This window comes from Hordeum vulgare, chromosome 7H (genome assembly GCF_904849725.1).
Source record: "Hordeum vulgare subsp. vulgare chromosome 7H, MorexV3_pseudomolecules_assembly, whole genome shotgun sequence".
Lineage (NCBI taxonomy): Eukaryota > Viridiplantae > Streptophyta > Magnoliopsida > Poales > Poaceae > Hordeum > Hordeum vulgare.
The window spans coordinates 29043541-29066109 of record NC_058524.1 but is presented as its reverse complement, the minus strand read 5'-3'; the positions used below and the strand labels follow the sequence as shown (position 1 = coordinate 29066109).

Below are 22569 nucleotides of genomic sequence, written 5' to 3'. Positions count from 1 at the left end.
TCGATTCGGCGTATTGTTGGATTGAAGCGGCCCGGACCGACATTACTCGTACGCTTACGAGAGATTGGTTTCATCGACTAAGATGCAACTTGTTGCATAAAGATGACTGGCGGGTGCCCGTTTCTTCAACTTTGGTTGAATTGGTTTTGACCGATGCGGTCCTTGGAGAGAGGTTAAATAGCAATTTGAACATCTCCATTGTGGTTTTTGCGTAAGTAAGACGCGATCATACTAGATACTCATAGGAGTCACGTAAAACATGCAACAACAAATTAGGGGACGTCTAAAATGTTTTTGCAGGGTATGCTTGTGATATGATATGGCCAATGACGTGATGTGATATTTTGGATGTATGAGATGATCATGTTGTAATAGTTAATATCGACTTGCACGTCGATGCTACGGCAACCGGCAGGAGTCATAGGGTTGTCTTTAAACTAACGTTTGTGTTTGCAGATGCGTTTACTATATTGCTATGTTGTAGCTTTAGTAGTAACAACATAGATAGCACGACAACCTCGATGGCGGCACGTTGATGGAGATCATGGTGTGGCGCCGGTGACAAGAGGATCATGCCCGGTGCTTTGGTGATGGAGATCAAGAAGCACAAGATGATGGCCATGTCATGTCATTTATGAATTGCATGTGATGTTAATCCTTTTATGCACCTTATTTTGATTAGAACGACGGTAGTATTATAAGGTGATCTCTCACTAAAATTTCAAGATGAAATTGTGCTATCCCCGACTGTGCACCGTTGCGACAGTTCGTCGTTTCAAGACACCACGTGATGATCGGGTGTGATAGACTCAACGTTCACATACAATGGGTGCAAAACAGTTGCACACGCGGAACACTCGGGTTAAACTTGACGAGCCTAGCATGTGCAAACATGGCCTCGGAACACATGAGAGCGACAGGTCGAGCATGAATCGTATAGTTGTTATGATTAGCATAGAGATGCTTACCACTGACACTATTCTCAACTTACGTGATGATCGGACTTGAGTTGGTGAATTTGGATCACGTAACACTCAAATGACTAGAGAGATGTACTTTTTGAGTGGGAGTTTATCAGTAATTTGATTAGTTAAACTCTAATTATCTTAAACGTAGTCTAAGTCCACTTTGCAATATTTGTTGTGTAGATCAATGGCTCACACAACAGTCACCCTGAATTTTAATACGTTCCTAGAGAAAGCTAAATTGAAAGATGATGGAAGCAATTTTGTAGACTGGGATCGTAATCTTAAGATGCTCCTGCAAGCTGCGAACAAGGATTATGTCCTTAATGCTGCGCTAGGAGATGAACCACCCGCTACGTCTAGCCAAGATGTTTTGAACTCGTGGTTAACACGTAAGGAAGACTACTCGGTAGTTAAATATGCAGTCTTGTATGGCTTAGAGCCGGGACTTCAACATCGCTTTGAGCGTCATGGAGCATATGAGATGTTCCAGGAGTTGAAGTTAATTATCTTTCAGAAGAACGCCCGGATCGAGAGGTATGAGACCTCAGATAAATTCTATGCTTGCAAGATGGAGGAGAATTCGTCTGTCAGTGAACATGTGCTCAACATGTCCTTTTACTCAAACCGTCTAGCTGAGCTGGGGATTGAACTCCCGCAAGAGGCTATCACTGACATAATTCTTCAATCACTTCCACCTAGCTATAAGAGCTTTGTGTTAAACTATAACATGCAAGGGATGAACAATTCACCCAGCGAGTTATTCGCGATGCTGAAAGTCGCAGAGTCAGAACTCCGGAAAGAGCATCAAGTGTTGATGGTCAATAAGACCACTAGTTTCAAGAGAAACGACAAATGCAAGAAGGGTAACTCCAAGAAGAGCGGCAAGCCTGTTGCCAATCCGACGAAGAAACCCAAGGCTGGACCTAAGCTTGAAACAGGGTGTTATTATTGCAAGGGACTGGGTCACTCGAAGCGCAACTGCCCCAAGTATTTGGCTGATAAGAACGCGGCCAAGGAAAAATAAGGTATATTTGATATGCATGTTATTGATGTGTACTTAACCAACTCTCGTAGTAGTGCCTGGGTATTCAATACCGGTTCTGTTGCTTATATTTGCAACTTGAAGCAGGAACTGCGGAATAAACAAAGGCTGGCGAAAGATTAAGTGACAATGCGCGTGGGAAATGGTTCCAAGGTTGATGCAATCGCCGTCGGCACAGTCTCACTTCAGTTACCATCAGGATTAGTTATAAACTTAAATAATTATTATTTAGTGTGTGCGTTAAGCATGAACATTATATCTGGATCTTGTTTATTGCGAGACGGTTACTCGTTTCAGTCAGATAATAATGGTTGTTCTATTTCTATGAGTAATATATTTTATGGTCATACACCCAATGTGAGAGAATTGTTCATATTGAACCTTGATAGCGATGATACACATATACATAACATTGAGACCAATGTGGCATAGGCTGTCCATTACACACAATCTTTCTATGGAAAGTGTTTGCGCAAGGTGGCCTAATGCAAACAGTTATCAAGAGGAAGGCATGTGTGATTGTTCATTGATCGAACACGTTTTCATCTTAAAAACCGTGTGTGTTGTGTTAGTCAAGTGCCCACATTGTTTTCTCAATAACCGTTTGCAATAGAAAACCTCAATCACCAGAATAAGTGGCCTATTATAGTAATCCATTTATTAATCAAATTGACACTTCATATTAAGCATACAATATATTTCAGCGTATTACAGAACCAGAATTTCGTAATTGAAATACATCAGAGTACAACATCATGTAGCTTCAGCACTCACTTACATCGTATATGCATATAGCTAGAAACCCCCATTACACAACTGCACTAGCACCATGTTTGACATGCAACATCTATAACTTTTGGAAATTAGCATCATAGATGGTAGATACACACATGAATCTCATTTGGAAAATTGTTGAAGTGGAAGGCGAATATTGAGCCTTCATTGATGTTGAACGTCTTTGCAACTTTAGGCTAGTGCCTGTGGATCATTGACCGTCCATCCTTTGTCCTCTTCAGGAAGACTTCAAGATTGTACCCTGGGTATTGTATGAATACCTTCCTTGCCTCTTGACCATACAGGTGATTTGACAGGTAATCATTAGTGAACTTCTTTGAAAAGGTCTGAAAACAAGGATATGCATAAATATCTTCTTTGGATTTGAAATGGCGCAAAGGAATAAAAAGGACAAGGTATAATAGTTAGTACCGTCGTGTAGTGCACTGATGTCTTCTTCATTATGCAGATGAAGACCTTGTTATTTTTTGTTGCTAGTTTCTTTATCCTAACAATCTTTCTGACTTTCTTGACTTGACTGATATTCATGAACAACTCGTTCCCTATATGCAAAAAGGGTCGAACAGTGGGTCAAAACCTCTAACAGGAGGGCCTACATGTGCAACACCAAATTGTTAAAAACCTAAATATTTGAATGGCTTTTGCAATTGCACAATAATGTGCTACTATTAGACAAAAGGATCATGCATGTGCAAACATCGATTGTAAACCTCAGTGCTTTCAATTGTTTCCCTGCAACACATATAAGGTAGTTATTGATCAGGTTAAGTGAGGGTTGACATGCTATCAGCAAAATATGTTGATTAAAAATGAACACATTGCAGATTTAGCAAATTAATTCGAGCCACATGTAAAAGCCATTTATCCAAACCAAACATGATTAACAACTAAGAAATATAGCAATTGTATATGTTTCTCATGTATTAAGTGCAACCAAATTTAATTTATTCCTCAGATGCATAACAATATAAAATTGTACCCACAACATTGTACAATGTATAACATACTAGAAGATGAGACAGTTAACCAAATGAAGCATGCTTGACAACTTGTATATATAGCAATTGTATCTGTTTCTCATGTAATTTGTACAACCAAATTCAGTTTATCTCACATATAGAAGACAAAACAAAATTGCACCCAGAAGAATTGAACATCACATTGCATAACTGAACCAAACCGTTAAGTGAACACGACAATAAATTAACCAAACAGTTAATAAGTGAGCACCACATTTCATGACATATATAACATATACACTAGGATCAGATTGCATGGTAAAAATACATAGGATAATTCACTACAATTTGTTAAGGAAAGACAGGAGAAGCACATGCAACGGGTAAACCGAACATGATTAACCGGTAGCTAGCTAACTGAACATAGATCCTTATAGTGAGCTAATAAGACAAGCTACTCCTCATCGCCGGAGATATCGGAGGCAATGCAGGGCCAACCCTATAAGCAATGTCATCTTCCTCCTATTCCAATTTTTCAATCTCACTTGTTTCACATGCTTCACAAACAAAACAAACACCTCTCCTTAAAAATTAATTGGGTCCCATTCTCCTAGTGTTTTACCTGGTGGGTACCAGAACACCATATCTAACTCACCAGGTGGATATTTCAATTGCCACAACATATAGTCAATCATATCATTGCAGAAAGTGTTCCTAACAAGGTTATCAAACACGGATACTTTTTCATCCAAATATGCCAAATTAATTCCTTTTCCTGTGAAGAAGCCACCATGATGCATCTCTATACTGAATTTTCCTAAATCTGAACCTATATTGCAAAATTTATGATCAATTCACTAACCCTAGCAAGCAATCGGCAGATGAAACATAAGATTGGGTACAATCCTACAAGAAAAACTAATTCACTACCAAATCTATCGGAGACCTAGCTATTAGGGGGGGAGCCAATCGTCGTAGACCTAATCTACCTAATCTGGCAGCGTAAGCGGATAACCCAAGCTATTAGGGGGAGGGAAGGAGACAGAGGGCTAACGGTAGGTCAGGCGTCCATCCTCTTATGTCCTTAATTTTGGCTACATCTCAGTCATCTTCGCCAGTACACTTGCCGCTGACGAGCTCGACACACCCGCAACACCGCTCGTCGCCTCACCCATCGGCAAACAAAGGAAACGGCGGTAAAATAGGTAGGGACGTCACCATGTGATTAGCAAAGAAAAGAGTGTCTTTTGTGCAAAAAAAAACTACCCCCACACGTGACATGTGTGCCTCGCGTGACCTCTGAACCAGGCGACAGTCCGGTCCAAATGGCCAGTGTAACCTATATGCACCCACAACAAAAGTTTTATGAGGGTTTTTCCGGTCTGCGTATAGTACGACTTAAGTGCATACGCAACACAACTTTTTAAAGTGCCAGTGCGCCTTTTACTCGTGTAGAAACGCTAAAAGATTTGAGACACCGAAACACACACACACACAAAGGTCACAAAGGAAATAAAGGAAATGTTCTCATATTACCTAACCTGACCTCTCAACAGCCAGCAAAATATACGTCCCCATCTGCCAGTGGTGAGCACATCAATCAGTTTCTTGATCTAGGAACTATACTACTACAAAATTGCTAGCTCCACTCCAGCTTATACATGGCCAATTCATACGTACATAAGTCAAGTCAACCGAATGTATTTGCAACAAACTGCCAAAAGTCGTAATGTGTTTACGTTTAATCGAGGAGTTAGACTGCTCCGGGTTCTTGGACCATATAATATTCAAGTGTTCCTACGTTTAATCGAGGAGTTAGACTGCTCCGGGTTCTTGGACCATATAATATTCAAGTGTTCCTAGATATACGGAGCCATCAAAGTAAAATTTTGTAGAACTGTGTAATGTGCTTAAGTGAAAGAATGTGCGTCCATACTTATTACTATTACTGCTTTTTATATGAAAAGAGAGTGCTCCTGCTCGTTTCTCAGGTAGACCTAATCTACCTATAATCTGACAGCGTAAGCGGATAACCCTAGCTATTAGGGGGAGGGGTGAAGACAGAGGGCTAACCGTTGGTCGGGCGTCCATCCTCTTTTGTCCTCAACTTTGGCTACATCTCAGTCATCTTCGCCGGTACACTTGCCGCCGACGAGCTCGACACACCTGCAACACCACTCCTCACGTCACCCATCGGCAAACAAAGAGAAACGGCAGTCAAAGTAGGCAGGGACGTCACCATTTGATTAGCAAAGAAAAGAGTGTCTTTTGTGCAAAAAAAAAAAAAACTACCCCCACACGTGACCTCCGAACCAGGCGGCAGACCGGTCCAAATGGCCAGTGTGACTTATATGCACCCGCAACACAAGTTTTATGATGGGTTTTTTCGGTTTGCGTGTAGTGCCGAGTTAAGTGCACATGCACACACAAGTTTTCAGAGCGCCTTGGCAGGAACCATCTTCCCGGTGCGCTGTCCCTCAACATCACCACGATCATCTCTTCTGATCTTATACCGTAATGCGCCGCATACCGGGCATCCGTTCAAATCCTCGTACACACCGCGGTAGAGGATGCAATCATTAGGGCATGCATGTATCTTCTGCACCTCCAATCCTAGAGGGCATAGAATTTTCTTTGCTTCGTACGTACTGCCGGACAATTCGTTATCCTTTGGAAGCTTCTTCTTCATTATTTCAGTAGCGAACTAAATCTCTTGTTAGATACACCATTGTCTGCCTTCCATTGCAATAATTACAGTGTGGTATCAAGCTTTGTGTTGTCATCATCGCAATTTGGGTACAACCCTTTTTTGTGATCCTCTAACATGCGATCGAACTTCAACATGTCCCTTTCACTTTCGCATTCTCTATGTGTATCAACAATGACGCGACGAAGAACATCATCGGGCACATCGTCTGGTTCCTCTTGATCGTCAGCTTCCCCCATTGCAGCATCACCGTATTCAGGGGGCGGGTAGTTGTCATCATCCTCTTCTTTTACATTGTCTTCCATCATAACCCCTATTTCTCCGTGCTTGGTCGAAACATTATAGTGTGGCATAAAACCCTATTGAAGCAGGTGGAAGTGAAGGGTTTTATAGTCGGAGAAAGACTTCGTATTCCCACAAACAGTACATGGACAATGCATAAAATCATTCTGCTTGTTTGCCTTAGCCGCTTCGAGAAAATTTTGCACGCCCTTAATATACTCGGAGGTGCGTCGTACATCCATTGTCGGTTCATCTTTGTGTGTTATATAATAAAGTGTATTAAAAACCATTACAACATATCATGAATAGAAAAGTGACCAAATTAATAGAAATTCATCATCACATTAAAGCCAAAATATAGTAGTGACCAAAATAAATACATAACGTTCATACATAGTTCTCATTATTGAACAACATATAGTTCTCTAGAGCATCTAATTAGAACATACATTAAAACTATAAAATTTAAATGCAACAACAAATGCGATCATAACCACAACTAAGGTACCAATTGATCCAAATAATGATACCAAGCCTCAGTATGAATGTCATATTTTCTATTCTTTCTAGTCTTCAAGCGCATTGCATCCATCTTCATCTTGTGATCGTCACGTCCATCGGCAACATCCAACTCCAATATCATCTTCTCCTCCTCAACTCTTTGTAATTTTTCTTTCGAGTATTTTTTTTTCTTTTTCAACAAATTCAATTTCTTGGCAAGAATTTCTATGCCAGTTCAAATTTCCCGTTCACATACCTCGTAGATTAAAAAAAATCTATGTCACGTTGGTCGGCATAATTGTCATAAACACTAAATAAAACAAATAGTTATAAAAGATAATATATACCACATCTGAATCATAGACAGGACGAGGACCGATGGAGGCGGACACCAAAACCATCACACTATATAGTAACAAACAATAATAAAAGTAAGAAAATTACATAAATATCTATCTAAATCATAAAAGTAAGAACTTTTTTCTTTTAGAAAAAAGATAAGAAGAAGAGACTAACCACGGTGGTGCCGGTGCCTAGATGGGCGCGGGTGATCGACGGCGGTGAGGACGGGGACGGGACAGGACTGACCGCGGAAGCTACACAAAACTTGAGGAAAATGGAGTTTCGACAAGGAGATTCGAGAGGAGAAAGCTTAAGTGTGGCTCGGACATTTCATCGAACACCTCATGTGCATAGGAGGTGAGCTAGAGCACCAGAAAGCTCTCCCACGACCGGGCAAAAAAACAGAGCAGTGCACTGCTCTGCTCACGGGAAGGAAGTATATATAGGCCAACCATTGGTCCCGGTTTGGGGCTGGAACCGAGACTAAAGTTCAACATTTGTTCCCGGTTCCAGCCACAAACCGGGACTAATGGTTGTGAGCCAGGAGCGAGGCAGACTGGTCCCGGTTCATCTCTGGAACCGGGACCAAATGGGTCATACGAACCGGGACCAATGGCACACGAGGCCTGGCCGGCGCCCTTGCCTCATGAACCGGGGCCGATGCCCCCATAGATCCCGGTTTGTGAGTGAATCGGGACTAATGGAATTTCATCAAGTGAACCAAAGCCTTCTTTTTTACTAGTGGTAGTGCGACTTAAGTGGAGACGCAACACAAGTTTTCAGGGCGCTAGTTCCTTTTACTCAAGTAGAAACGCTAAGACTGCGTTTGGAACGTTGTTTTTTTTGCTACACTTGTAATATTTTACACTTGTATTATACTAGCCTACAATCAGAATATATGTCAGGATTGTATTTCCATTCCGCTTCCCCAGCTTCTGTTTGGATTGTTGTTTTTCTACCACCCTTGTAACCTGGCTGCCATAGCCTAAATTTTCAAAAGCACAAACTTTTAGGTACAGTGGTAACATTGCAAATTCAGATCATTCGTACTGACTGTACTTCCATAAATTTGAGTTCCCATTCCCCACAAATTAGCATGAGCCATGGCACACGCGCACATCCAGCATCACAACTCTGTCGTGCTGTTACCTCCAGCAAATAAAATCACAGATCCACAGCCAAATGGTGTATCATTATTTATTGCAGTAGATGGGGGGAGAAAACAAGGACTTGCCAAAAATCAACGGAGCAAACTAAGACCATTCTCACCAACTGGGCAAATACAGAAAAACAGGTCTTTTTTCGGTTGCATTCATCCTCGAGACAATGCGTAAGTCAAAGGAGGAACCAAGAAACTCCTGCAAGCAAATCTTACTTTGCTTGAGGATGCGATGCGATGAAGTCAACTGCTGATTTGATGGAATCGATCTTCTCTGCCTCATTGTCGGGGATTTCGAAGCTGAACTCTTCCTCAAAGGCCATGACGATCTCGACTTTGCACATGCCATTCAAGTTCAGTATACACAGAACCAATGCAAATATAGCTTGACAATGAAAGTGCCACTGCAACAATAAAACAATTAAACGGAAAATGCCTGTAGATAAACGGAACATGAAGTGCTGGCATGCAGTCCACCACACAAATTGCCATCTTAAATTCTTGACAGTAAGAAACAAAATTCAGTGCTTATATGTTTCACAACCCTACAAAAGATACTTGTACGCATAGCACAGATTGTCTAGTAGTACAGGCCAGTGGCCAACTTTTGCACAGTTTTGAGCTAGCTGCCGAGTCTAGGATATAAAAAATACCCGCAAAACATTAAGAGAAGGACAACAAAATCAAACAAACTAATTTCAGATAGACATATATGCAAAACAAATTCGGTTCTAGGAAGAAAAAGTGGTTCGAAACAACAAAGTTCGTTAACAATATATTGATCTAATTTGAAATAGGAAACTGAAGGTCCGTTACTTAACACATGGTAGGGTAAATGAACATTTGTCTACCTCACAGTCATGTGAAGTACATTAACAACCAAGTTAACCTGCTCATGCCGATGCAGTAAACTTCGGAAATTAGATAACAGAAATGGCTGAACTACTAGCAACCTGAACTTCACAAGGTTCTTTCAGAATGTGACGTAGTACTGATTAAAGATCATGCTCGCGCTCTCGTCCAACCGGTTCATTAGTATAGGCATGAGCATCTTTGAGAGGAGAGGGAGCAAGGACAATACCTATGATCAAAGCACCCGATTAATTGAAGGAATATCGCCAGGTGAAAACCGAGCTGCAAAGGAATACTCGCTCAAATAAGCCTTGGAAACTTATCTTTAATGGGGAGAATAAATGCAGAAAACCAAGTTTTATGGGACTTACAAGGAGGAGGCTGATGACTGATCTTGTCGACTTCCTTCTTTAACCACATACCCCGTAGTCTTGAGTTGTAACCCAGGAAAATCTCACGGTTTGCTGCATCTTTGAAAACATCAGAGGCAAAGATTTTCACCTCGTCGGGCACATCTTCCATATCATTCAAGATTTCCATGCATTCTGTAATTGAGGGTTGTTTCCCTTGTTGTGACACTCTCTCCTTCTTAGTAGCTTGCTCTTTCTTGAAATTCACATACGCCATCATTGAATCTTCAAGGCGTTGTACAGATGTGGCACTTCTCCGTTTTTTGGGTTTCCTTCCTTTGGCACTTGATTCACTTATTTGTGGATGGTCTCCATCAGCATCACTGCCAAAATCTTCCTCGTCACGGACAGTGTTTTCTCTTTCAGCATCTCCATCAACATCATCCCATGCAGGAATATCATTGATGTGAATTATCGAAGGAGTCCTCATGTTGTCATCGCTTCGATCTCTTGTATTTCTCTTGCTGGTGCTGGCAACCATCTTCTCCTTTGCTCCAAAGTTGCTACCTGATTTTGTGATAGTCGGAGGCTTCCTTGATGTGAGACAATGCCTTCCTTGAGCAATGTGCCCTTCATAGAGCACACCCAATGCCTCATACAAGGGGAAACTTTTTCCTTCATACATTTTGAGCTTTGAATCCTCCTATATAATCAATAGAAAGGTTGAGCAAATCATGCATAGGCAAAGGAAAGTACATGCACTACAAGGAATAAAAACTTACCGCAATGATCTCCTCCCATTTTTCAGGTGTTGTGTTAATCACACATGCAACATCATTCCACGATATTCCAGAACGGTTGACTATGGACTTGATATTTTTGTAGTGCTTCTTCAGTTGAGCTTCCTTATCCTGGACCTGATCCTTGGTAAATCTTGCCTCTGGATATAAATTGTTCAATTCTTTAACAACTTGATTCCATCCTTCAGTAGTCCACCCATTTTGGCCACGATAATGAGATAGATTGTACTCTGTAAGTATCTCAACAAGACCTTTCTCATATCTTGCTGTCCACTTAGCCCTATTTTGCGTCATATTGAACCTATGACAATGTAACTTTAGCAATAAATCAACATCAAGCAACATAACTCAAACATTAAGAAATATAAGAATCTCAAAATGCAAAATCACATCAAGTAAGAATCTGAAAATGCAAAATCCTAATAACATAACTACAATGTTATATTATATCTCAAATTCCACATCATTACAATAAATTACTTTGATAGAAATAAAAACTAAATTCATTAGCCAACAGATCTCCGTGATGATCTTTCTCTTAGAATTCTTTGATAGTCCGTCCACATCCTGTTGGCAATTTCATCTCTCATGGAATTACCAAGGTCCCTTTGATTGCTTGAGGGTGTAGTCACATGTCGAGGTCTGTCATCTCCATCAGGAAGAGTGACAAATAAAAGAGGATCAATCTGCATTTCTTGTGTATCTAGCCATTGTTCATCACCTCTGTGACTCCGGATTATGTTGTGAAATACTGCTGCCGCCATAGGAATTTTGACTTGAGTGTCAATTGGGTAATGTGTGCCAACTTTTAAAATAGGGAATCGCATTTTCCAGACACCAATCGTGCGCTCTATATGGTTCCGTAGGCGGGCATGCCTTAGATTGAAAAGTTCTTTCGGATTCTTTGGACGAGGACCACCTCTACCAAAATCTTGTAGATGATAACGGACTCCACGGTACGGAGCTAGAAACTGTGGCGTATTTGCGTAACCTCCGTCAACCAAATAGTACTTGCCCGGAGGTACATGAAAACCAGATTGAATGGCAGATTTCAGTACTCCAGCATCTGAGGCAGACCCCTCCCAACCAGCTGATACATAAACAAAGTTGAGATCGAAGTCACAGGCGACCATCACATTTTGGGAGAGGGTCCCCTTTCTATTCCTGTATGGAGCAGCCTCATTGGATGCTATGGTCATGGGAACATGAGTCCCATCTATTGCCCCTATGCAGTTCTGCATTAAACAAGTTATGGTCACTATATGTGATACTAAGGGATGATATAAATCCTAAAGTACATATCAAGGGATGGCGTGTACCTCAAAGAAAGGCCAAAACTGGGGATTTGTTGATATTTTTCAATGAGTATCTAGCGAACCATGCTTGATAAAGTCAAACGCCAATGAACTCATAGCGTTGAAGCATCCATTGATATGTCTATGCACCATTTCCGGACTGTGCTGAAATCTATCAGTCAGCGTACGATAACTCGCATTCCTGGAAAGCATGTACATAAACATCCCTAGTTGCTCTTCAACGCTAACTCATTTTGAATTTCGTAGAAGTTTTCTAGATCTAAGATGGTCGCATAGAGCTTGGAAGATGTGGGATTCCATCCTAAGAATATCAAGGCACCGTTGAGGGTGGCCATCCAATATTTCTCGGATATACTTAGCTCCCGTAAGAATGGATGTGTTCATTGGAATTTTTTCTCTCCTAAAAGATATACAATATAATGTTGGGAAGACAAGAAACATCATCTCCTCCTCCTCCTCTTCTTCAGAATCAGTACATGACTCATATCCATCATCATGGTTACTCGTATCCATTATCTAGCGAGAAGAGATTACAAAATAAATAGTAGCAACAATAGGTGCCGCAATTATATATCTTATATTTAGTAGATGTATCAAAATGCAAAAATGGACAGAAGTTAGATAACTAGATAGCTATATATAACTAGTAACATACGAACAAAAGTTGAACATGTTATGTCTGCTAAAGCAGCAATTAGTACAACAATTTAATCAAATTAGCATTTTAGCAAACAATACGTTAGACACACCAATCAGCAGCAGCGAGTCGGTCCACAAGAGTGATCTGCACCAAATCAATCACATGCCCAAGTAAATAAATTTATACTACTAATTCTTTGGTGGAACTTGGACTGAATCCATCCACAAAGGGGATTTCACGACTGTCATCCACAAAGGGAATTTCGCGACTGTCATCCATAAAAAACCAACTAAAGAGGAGAAAGCTTTTCGTGCTCTGGGCATTTCTTGCTCTGGGCAACAGTGCTACAATCGATAGTTAAACACCATGCTCTGAACTTCTAACCAAATTGCATCATAGAAAAGCACGCCATATGAGTTCTAACTAAATTGCATCATGGCTTTCACAAATCATAGGCAGCAACAAGTATCAAAAGGAACAAATCTCCAGTCTCCAGCAACAACATACCGTCGGCAGAGGAGGCCGTTGAGGAGGAGGAGATGATGTAGTCGCGCCGCGCCGCCTCGCTGTAGTCGCGCCGCGCCGCCTCGCTGTAGTCGCGCCGCGCCGACTCGCCGCCTAACTGTTGTCAGGCCTCGCCGACTCGCCGCCTCTCTGTCCTCGGGCCTCGCCGCCCTCGCTGTCCTCGGGCCTCGCGGACACCTGCGCCGGCGCCCACCGGCGGCGCAGCGAGCTGGATAGGGTTTCGAGCGAGACGGTGGGGGAAAACGATGGGGATCGGTCTGTGTCGAATACCGGCGTGTTACGGATGTAAACCAGAAAACAAGTGTAAAAGTTACGGCCCAAAAACGACGTACCAATCGGCCCATCCGTATTTTTTTCACAGGAGTATATTTTACAAGTGTTTTGGGGTTCAAAACGATGAACCAAGCAGGCCCTAAAGGATTTGAGACACCGAAGCGCACACACAGAGAAAGGTCACAAAGGAAATGTTCTTATATTACCTAACCTGACCTCTCAACAGCCAGAAAAACATACGTCCCCATCTGCCACTGGTGAGCACATCAACCAGTTGCTTGATCTAGCAACTATACTGCTATAAAATAGCTAGCTCCACTCCAGCTTATACATGGCCAATTCATACGTAAGAGTCAAGTCAACCGCATGTAACCATCAGGGCTAGTGAGCTCATCTTCTAAAAATGTCAAGGTTAGGGAACTGGCCATCAGGGCTATTTATGTATCAAACCATTCATTACCACCGGCCTCTGATTAATTCCCGGTGCCACTGCGAACTGGACGTCGACGAGTGCTGATGGCAACTACCGGCCGGTGTACGTAGTAACGTTCCAACGAAGCACATGCATGGCACAACATACGTAAATAAGCAACATACGTCACAACATACGTTTCGAAAGTTCGAATGTTCACCTATATAAGCAGCATCATGCTGAAACTATATACAGCAGCTAACAGGCATTCCCCAACCCATCGATCCATCACCTCCCACTTCCCATCTTTCAATCTTAGTCAAGAAGTCGAGCTATCTTGAAACAATGGCGGCTGCTGCTGTTAAGAAGCTGCAGGTTCTGGTGGCGTGTGCCTTGCTGCTGCTGCTCGCTGTGGGGTGCCGGGCCAGCCCTCTGCAGATCGGGTTCTACCACGACAGGTGCCCCCAGGCGGAGGCCGTCGTCAAGGGCGTCATGATGGAGGCCATCTCCCAGAACCCCGGCAATGGCGCCGCCATGATCCGAATGCTCTTCCACGACTGTTTCGTCGAGGTACATTGCAAGAAATAAATTGCAATGCAAACATGTATGTTATACGTACTTTGATATATAGATGATTGATTTTGTCGAGTCTGTCGTCGGTGATCACCTTATTAGGGCTGTGACGCTTCGGTTCTCCTGGATCCTACCCCGTTCAGCCCGACGCCGGAGAAGCTCAGCCCGCCAAACAACCCGTCGCTGCGCGGCTTTGAGCTGATCGACGCCATTAAAGAAGCCCTTGAGGTGGCCTGTCCGGGCACCGTGTCCTGCGCGGACATCATCGCCTTCGCGGCCCGCGATGCGTCCTGCATCCTCAACGCCGGCAAGGTACACTTCGAGGTGCCATCGGGCCGCCGTGACGGCACCTTCTCCAACGCCTCCGAGCCCCTCAAGTTTCTCGCCCCGCCCACGTCCAACCTCAGCGACCTCGTCGATAGCTTCGTCGTCAAGGGCCTGGACGCGGAGGACCTGGTCATCCTGTCCGGAGCGCACACCATCGGTCGCTCCCACTGCTCCTCCTTTGTGCCTGACCGCCTCAACGCCCCCTCCGACATCAACGGCGGCCTCGCCGCGTTCCTGCGTGACCAATGCCCCGCTGATGCGGCCCCGGGCGGCAATGACCCCACAGTGATGCAGGACGTGGTGACCCCGAATGACCTGGACAGGCAGTACTACAAGAACGTGCTGTCGCACACGGTGCTCTTCACCTCCGACGCGGCGCTCCTGACCTCCGAGGAGACGGCGAGGATGGTGGTGGACAACGCCAACATCCCCGGATGGTGGGAGGACAGGTTCGAGAAGGCCATGGTGAAGATGGCCGGCATCGAGGTCAAGACCGGTGACCAGGGACAGATCAGGAAGAACTGCCGCGCAATCAACTAGTACCAATTAAGTGCGTGCATGTACGTCTACGTGCATGCATGTCAAAGGATCGTCCAGTGTTTTGCTTCATCCTGCATGCGAACTTTCTTTTTTTAGCACCTACATTTCTTGTCTTTTCATTTGTCATTTCTTAGTTCTATTTGCGCCAACGGAATTATTTGTGTATATGGAATGTACATGTGTAAATGGGCTGCGGAAAACAATGTTCTTTGTATTTGGGATAATAAAATTAATAAGTTATGCATGTAACATGTTTTGAATAGCGATTTTGGATGTTTTGAACATGACATCTGAACCTCTGCCATGATTCCCTGAATCAGTTGGTATATACCTGTTACTCAAAAAAAAAAAAAAAGGTAGTATACCGTAATTGACGAAGATGCATATTTCCTGGAGTTTGCCGAGTGTATTTTATCATGAGCACGGCAATGTTAGCAGTTTGCCAAGAACATGCCTAAGTGAACTGGGCAATGGCATGAAACACGACAAACCTGACGAAGAAAACCAACTCGACAATCATTCAAAATATGAGAAAGTCCTTGGGATGCCGAGTCCAGAGGTAAAGGAACTCGACAAAGGCCCTGTTTCTTTAAAAACTCTTAGGACTTTTTTTAGTCTCAACTAAAAAGTATTTAGTCCCTACCCGTTTCTTTCCAAGGACTAAATATGGACTAGAGGTCATTAAATGACATGCAAAAAGACCATGTTACCCCTAGTAATATACTAGAGGTTATTAAATGGCATGCTAAAAGTAGGGGCACTGTTGGAAAAAGTGTCAAAAAAAAAGTCCCCACAAGTCCCTTCCATAGGAACATCTTCCTTTAGTCCCAAATACCCCCTTTTAGTTCCTAAAAGTCCCTCCTGTTTCTTTCACATGGGAGTAAAAGGGTCTTTTTTAGTCCCTACACCAAAAAGTCCCTGGAAAGAAACACCCCAAAGTCGTGACGGAGGGGCCCCAAACAAACGAGGCGATAACTAGGTGACAGAGGGGGCTGGCTTTGTCGAGTTTTCATGGAAACTCGATAAACACTTATCATTTTGTTTCTTGAAATGAAGAAAGCCATGAGTCGTCACATGGTCTACTTTACCAAGCACCCGACATAAGGAACACCAAAGCCCATCTTCTTTGATCCCCCAGTACTATAAAACAAAACGTGCGGGCACCAATTCGAGTCTAGTTAACCTGATGCTCATTTCTGCTGCACCACATCCACCTCAGCACAATAGTTTCTGTCACACTGCCACCTCCTAGCCATCATCCACGAAACTCCAAAGCTCCAGCTGCATCACCACCATGTATCTCCCAGCCATCATCGGCTCCACCGACAGCCAGGGCCGGTCCTGTGATTTCGGGGACCCAGGGCGAGATAGAAAAGAAGCTCCCCAAAAAGAATCCAGTAATCTTGCACACAAGGTCTTTACTGATGATATCTATGAAAAGAGAATCAGACACATATCTTCTATGAGATCACGTCGATGCGGGGGCTAATGTGCATGATGTAGCTGCATCTTGGTAGGACTCGTCGAGGGCGGTGATGGGTCATTTCTGACCGGGACACACATGATATCAAGAGTTTGTCGCCACACCGAGGCATTAGAATACAGAAGATCATCTAAATTACATTTATCCATTTGCACGCAAATTACACAGAAACATGGTGACGGAGCACACACTAAATTTTATGTATGAAGAAACTGAATAGGTGAAAAAACTTTTTCATATATACGAAACTTATAGAAGCAAAATAACAATTAGAATCACACATATGAATATTAACACCAAAGTAGAACAGTCAACTCTCAATTCATAATACGGAATGACCATAGTGCACATCCATGGCGTCAGTCTGTCGTCATCGTGCGTGCCGCTCTTGGTCTCCGCTACAATACTTTTGTTTATGGACACCGCACATATACTAAATTTGATATGTTTATTTTTCTTATCGAGATACAGTATTAGTTTGCTACGCTTGCAAAATAAAAAATAGATTTATTTTACAAAAAAAAAGAAAGTAATATTAGTTTGTCAGGGTTGTAATGTCAGACAACACGCAAGCATGTCAATTGGTCACCAATCTTCTTCTTTTAATTTATAAGTTGTGTACCATGTGCTCGTTTCCTCCTCTAGTTTGGTGTGGCCGGCCATCACTTTTTCTTGCACATAACCCACCACTTTTTCTTACACATAACCCACCACTTTTTCTTACACATAACCCACCATTACTTCTTTCAGGAAAAGCCCACCACCACTTAATGCCACGATTCAGCAAAAGGAAACAAAGGCCCAAAGCCCAAGTAGCTAAAGGAAATACCGTTTCAGCTTTCTTCTTCCTAAAGCCATACCGCAGCTACTCTCTAGTCTCTAACTGCTCTAATGGCATCTTTGGCTGATTGGGGGTTGGGTGCTCACACATACCTGAGTTGGGGGCCCCTCAGGTCCCGGGGGGCCCGGGGCGACCGCCCCTCCCCCCCCCCCTCAGGGCCGCGCCTGCCGACACCGTCACTCACATTTATTTCACCCATAGCCGTACCTGCCATGCCAACGTAGACTTCCTTGCGCCCACAACCATATTCGTCGTCGCCGCCTCCCCCGCCCCCACCCTCACTGAATCTCGAATAACAAAACATTTCTCATGAAAGAGTTTCTTGCGAAAGAGGTGAGTGAAAAGACAGTGCAACGAAATGAGATTACTCAATCTTCGTCCACAACTCAAGGGGCTGAGGCCTTGGAACTAATTATGCAACTACCGGAAGTTCCAGCATTTGGTGCGAAGACTTCAGGCAAGACTGCAGCTAAGCCACGCAGGACAACTATAGTTTGTCATACATGCTTCACTAGTTTGAGAACGAGATATTTATACAAGAGGATGATGAACCTACATATTACAAGGAAGGAATGGTGGGCCCTAGTTCCAATCAATGGCTTAACGCCATGAAATCAAAAATAAAATCCAAGTAAGAAAACCATGTTTGCAACTCGTAACAAAAATTACTGTTTATGACATTAAACTCGTAGTATATATTAAATGTTTTTTAAAATACTCATATCTTTTAAACCGTAACTCCAAATTTAACATATTATATATTGAATTTGATTAGAAAAATATGTAGAATTTAAATATGATATTATTTTATCTGTTAAACATTTAATAAAAATACTATCTAGGGTGCAATCTTAATAAATAAGTCATTATTCGTCTTTCTTTCATACCGGTACTCATCCGGGTTGGGGATGAACACGTCAACAAAATCAGGATTAGAGATGAAACTGAAGGTCACTTGACTGATTCTTTGTACGTATTAAATCTACATGCAAGCCGTGTTAAAATAGAAGACTTGTGAAATTTTGAACAGCATTTTTGTAGGATAAAACCATCTTTATTTGTGTCGTAACTACAAATTCTCAGATTATAGACCATTTTTTATAAATTAAGAGCGTGTGGTATTTCTTTTCCCGTTGCAACGCATGGGCCCTTTTGCTAGTAAAATAATAAAGCGGCTATTGCTTCCGTCGGAAAACCCACCGCGTCATTTTTATAAAATAGCCCCTGTAATTTTTGTTATTCAACCCGCGCTCCATCATTTATCTGCAACGCAAAAGAAAAAAATGATTCGCTGTAAAAATTATACCCATACGCATCGCCTCCTCCCGTCGACCCTGGGCCACCCTGGCCTGAGCTCAGGCCGCCGCGGCCGACCTCAACCGCCACCGCTGCCGATCTCAACCCACCCGCCTCCGCGGCCGTACCTCTCCCCGCTCACTGCCCCCGTTGCGGTGCTCGAGCGCATCACGTCGACCCTGGTCCACCCTGGCCTGTGCCCAGGCCGCTGCCAAACCACTCGCCGCCGCGGCGGACCTCAACCACCACCGCTGTCGATCTCAATCCACCCGCCTCCGCGGCCGTACCTCTGCCCGCTTATTGCCCCCGTTTCAGCGCTCGAGCACGGCTTCTGGATCAAATCAACGCGACAGCTACAGTGACTAGGGATGATGCGTCTGCTCGATGCAGAACGGCGGCGGTGCGCGGATAAGGCGCGGCGGAGCGAAGTACATGCAGGCGGAGACGGGCCTCCATGACTCATACGGGGAACTCCGAGGTTATGGCGCGGCAACGGCGACTCCTTATGGCCAGATAGAGGCGCCTAACCCTTTCTCCCTCATCGTATCCCCTCCTCCGGCAGGAACTCATCATCTAGTGAGATCCCTCCCCATGCGTCCAACCGTGTGCCAAGCACCGGCAAGAAATTTTGTTTTGTGGGGATTTGTTTGCTGATGAATGAATGTATTGAATGTAAGATTGCATTATTGTAGAGACAAAGAATGGAACACCACCTCCAGTTTGTCATCTGATCCCACATTTTCTATCCCATGAGTGAAATAAGATAACAGTCCATTGATCAATTCACGTAGCCTCTTTGTTTTGCTTTGCTTGTTTCGTTCAATTTTTCATCATGGTGGGATTAACAATGGACGGGTTGATTTCTCAACAAAATAGGATAGAACTAACTACATTAGTTAGTTAGCTTATTATTTTAATAAATCAAAATGATTATAAAAAGATTAAAAGCGTATGGTATTTTTTTCTCCCGATGCAACGCACGGGCCCTTTTGCTAGTAAAGTTAATAAGTTATTCATGTAACATGTTTTGGATAGCGATTTTGGATGTTTTGAACATGACATCTGAACCTCTGCCATGATTCCCTGAATCAGTTGGTATATACCTGTTACCCAAAAAAAAAGTTAGTATACCGTAATTGACGAAGATGCATATTTCCCGGAGTTTGCCGAGTGTATTTTATCATGAGCCCGGCAATGTTAGCAGTTTGCCAAGAACATGCCTAAATGAACTGGGCAATGGCATGAAACACGACAAACCTGACGAAGAAAACCAACTCGACAATCATTCAAAATATGAGAAAGTCCTTGGGATGCCGAGTCCCGAGGTAAAGGAACTCGGCAAAGTACTGACGGAGGGGCCTCAAACAAACGAGGCGACAACTCGGTGACAGAAGGGGCTGGCTTTGTGCTGCCGGAGAACTCATCTACTTCTCCGTCTCTCTTGCTGGATCAAGAAGGCCGAGATCGTCATTGAGTTGTACGTGTGCTGTACGCGGAGGTGTTGTCCGTTCGGTGCTAGATCGGAACCCATCATGGGAAGATGGTGATTTGAATCACGAAGCTGTACCACTACATCAACCGCGTTTCTTAACGCTTCCCGCTTAGCGATCTACAAGGGTACGTAGATCTAGTCTCCTCTCGTAGATGGATATCACCATGATAGGTCTTCGTGTGCGTAGGAAAATTTTGTTTCCCATGCAACATTCCCCAATAGTGGCATCATGAGCTAGGTTCATGTGTAGATGTTATCTCGAGTGGAACACAAAAGGTTTTGTGGACGTTGATGTTCGATTTGCTGCCCTCCTTAGTCTTTTCTCGATTCGGCGTATTGTTGGATTGAAGCGGTCCGGACCGACATTACTCGTACGCTTACGAGAGACTGGTTTCATCGACTAAGATGCAACTTGTTGCATAAAGATGACTGGCGGGTGCCTGTTTCTTCAACTTTGGTTGAATTGGTTTTGACCGAGGCGATCCTTGGAGAGAGGTTAAATAGCAATTTGCACATCTCCGTTGTGGTTTTTGCGTCAGTAAGACGCGATTATACTAGATACCCATAGCAGACACGTAAAACATGCAACAACAAATTAGAGGACGTCGAACATGTTTTTACAGGGTATGCTTGTGATATGATATGGCCAATGACGTGATGTGATATTTTGGATGTATGAGATGATCATGTTGTAATAGTTAATATCGACTTGCACGTCGATGCTATGGCAACCGACAGGAGCCATAGGGTTGTCTTTAAACTAACGTTTGTGTTTGCAGATGTGTTTACTATATTGCTAGGTTGTAGCTTTAGTAGTAATAGTATAGATAGCACGACAACCTCGGTGGTAGCACGTTGATGGAGATCATAGTGTGGCGCCGGTGACAAGAGGATCATGCCGGTGCTTTGGTGATGGAGATCAAGAAGCACAAGATGATGGCCATGTCATGTCATTTATGAATTGCATGTGATGTTAATCCTTTTATGCACCTTATTTTGATTAGAACGACGGTAGTATTATAAGGTGATCTCTCACTAAAATTTCAAGATGAAATTGTGCTATCCCCGACTGTGCACCGTTGCGACAGTTCGTCGTTTCAAGACACCACGTGATGATCGGGTGTGATAGACTCAACGTTCACATACAATGGGTGCAAAACAGTTGCACACGCGGAACACTCGGGTTAAACTTGACGAGCCTAGCATGTGCAAACATGGCCTCGGAACACATGAGAGCGACAGGTCGAGCATGAATCGTATAGTTGTTATGATTAGCATAGAGATGCTTACCACTGACACTATTCTCAACTCACGTGATGATCGGACTTGAGTTGGTGAATTTGGATCATGTAACACTCAAATGACTAGAGAGATGTACTTTTTGAGTGGGAGTTTATGAGTAATTTGATTAGTTAAACTCTAATTATCTTAAACATAGTCTAAGTCCACTTTGTAATATTTTTGTGTAGATCAATGGCTCACACAACAGTCACCCTGAATTTTAATACGTTCCTAGAGAAAGCTAAATTGAAAGATGATGGAAGCAACTTTGTAGACTGGGATCGTAAACTTAAGATGCTCCTCCAAGCTGGGAAGAAGGATTATGTACTTAATGCTGCGCTAGGAGATGAACCACCCGCTACGTCTAGCCAAGATGTTTTGAACGCGTGGTTAACACGTAAGGAGGAGTACTCGGTAGTTCAATGTGCAGTCTTGTATGGCTTAGAGCCGGGACTTCAACATCGCTTTGAGTGTCATGGAGCATATGATATGTTCCAGGAGTTGAAGTTTATCTTTCAGAAAAACGCCCGGATCGAGAGGTATGAGACCTCAGATAAATTCTATGCTTGCAAGATGGAGGAGAATTCGTTTGTCAGTGAACATGTGCTCAAAATGTCCTGGTACTCAAACCGTCTAGCTGAGCTGGGGATTGAACTCCCGCAAGAGCCTATCACTGACATAATTCTTCAATCACTCCCACCTAGCTATAAGAGCTTTGTGTTCAACTATAACATGCAAGGGATGAACAAGTCACCCAACGAGTTATTCGCGATGCTGAAAGTCGCAGAGTCAGAACTCCAGAAAGAGCATCAA

At 43.2% G+C, this 22569-nt stretch overlaps 1 protein-coding gene across 1 annotated transcript; it reads left to right on the top strand.

Moving 5' to 3' along the window:
* The first annotated feature begins 14174 nt into the window (after nucleotides 1–14174).
* On the top strand, nucleotides 14175–15604 carry LOC123409451 (peroxidase 2-like). Its single transcript, XM_045102349.1, has 2 exons — nucleotides 14175–14493; nucleotides 14599–15604. Exons 1-2 carry the CDS (start codon nucleotides 14269–14271, stop codon nucleotides 15361–15363), a joined length of 990 nt encoding a protein of 329 aa, XP_044958284.1. The 5' UTR covers nucleotides 14175–14268; the 3' UTR covers nucleotides 15364–15604.
* Nucleotides 15605–22569: the final 6965 nt, after the last annotated feature.

Bases quoted from the DNA above. Each gene is read 5' to 3' on its own strand.
- LOC123409451 (XM_045102349.1), top strand. From the start codon at position 14,269: ATGGCGGCTGCTGCTGTTAAGAAGCTGCAGGTTCTGGTGGCGTGTGCC. The intron at 14,494-14,598 runs GTACATTGCAAG...TCACCTTATTAG, and splicing joins TCCACGACTGTTTCGTCGAG to GGCTGTGACGCTTCGGTTCT.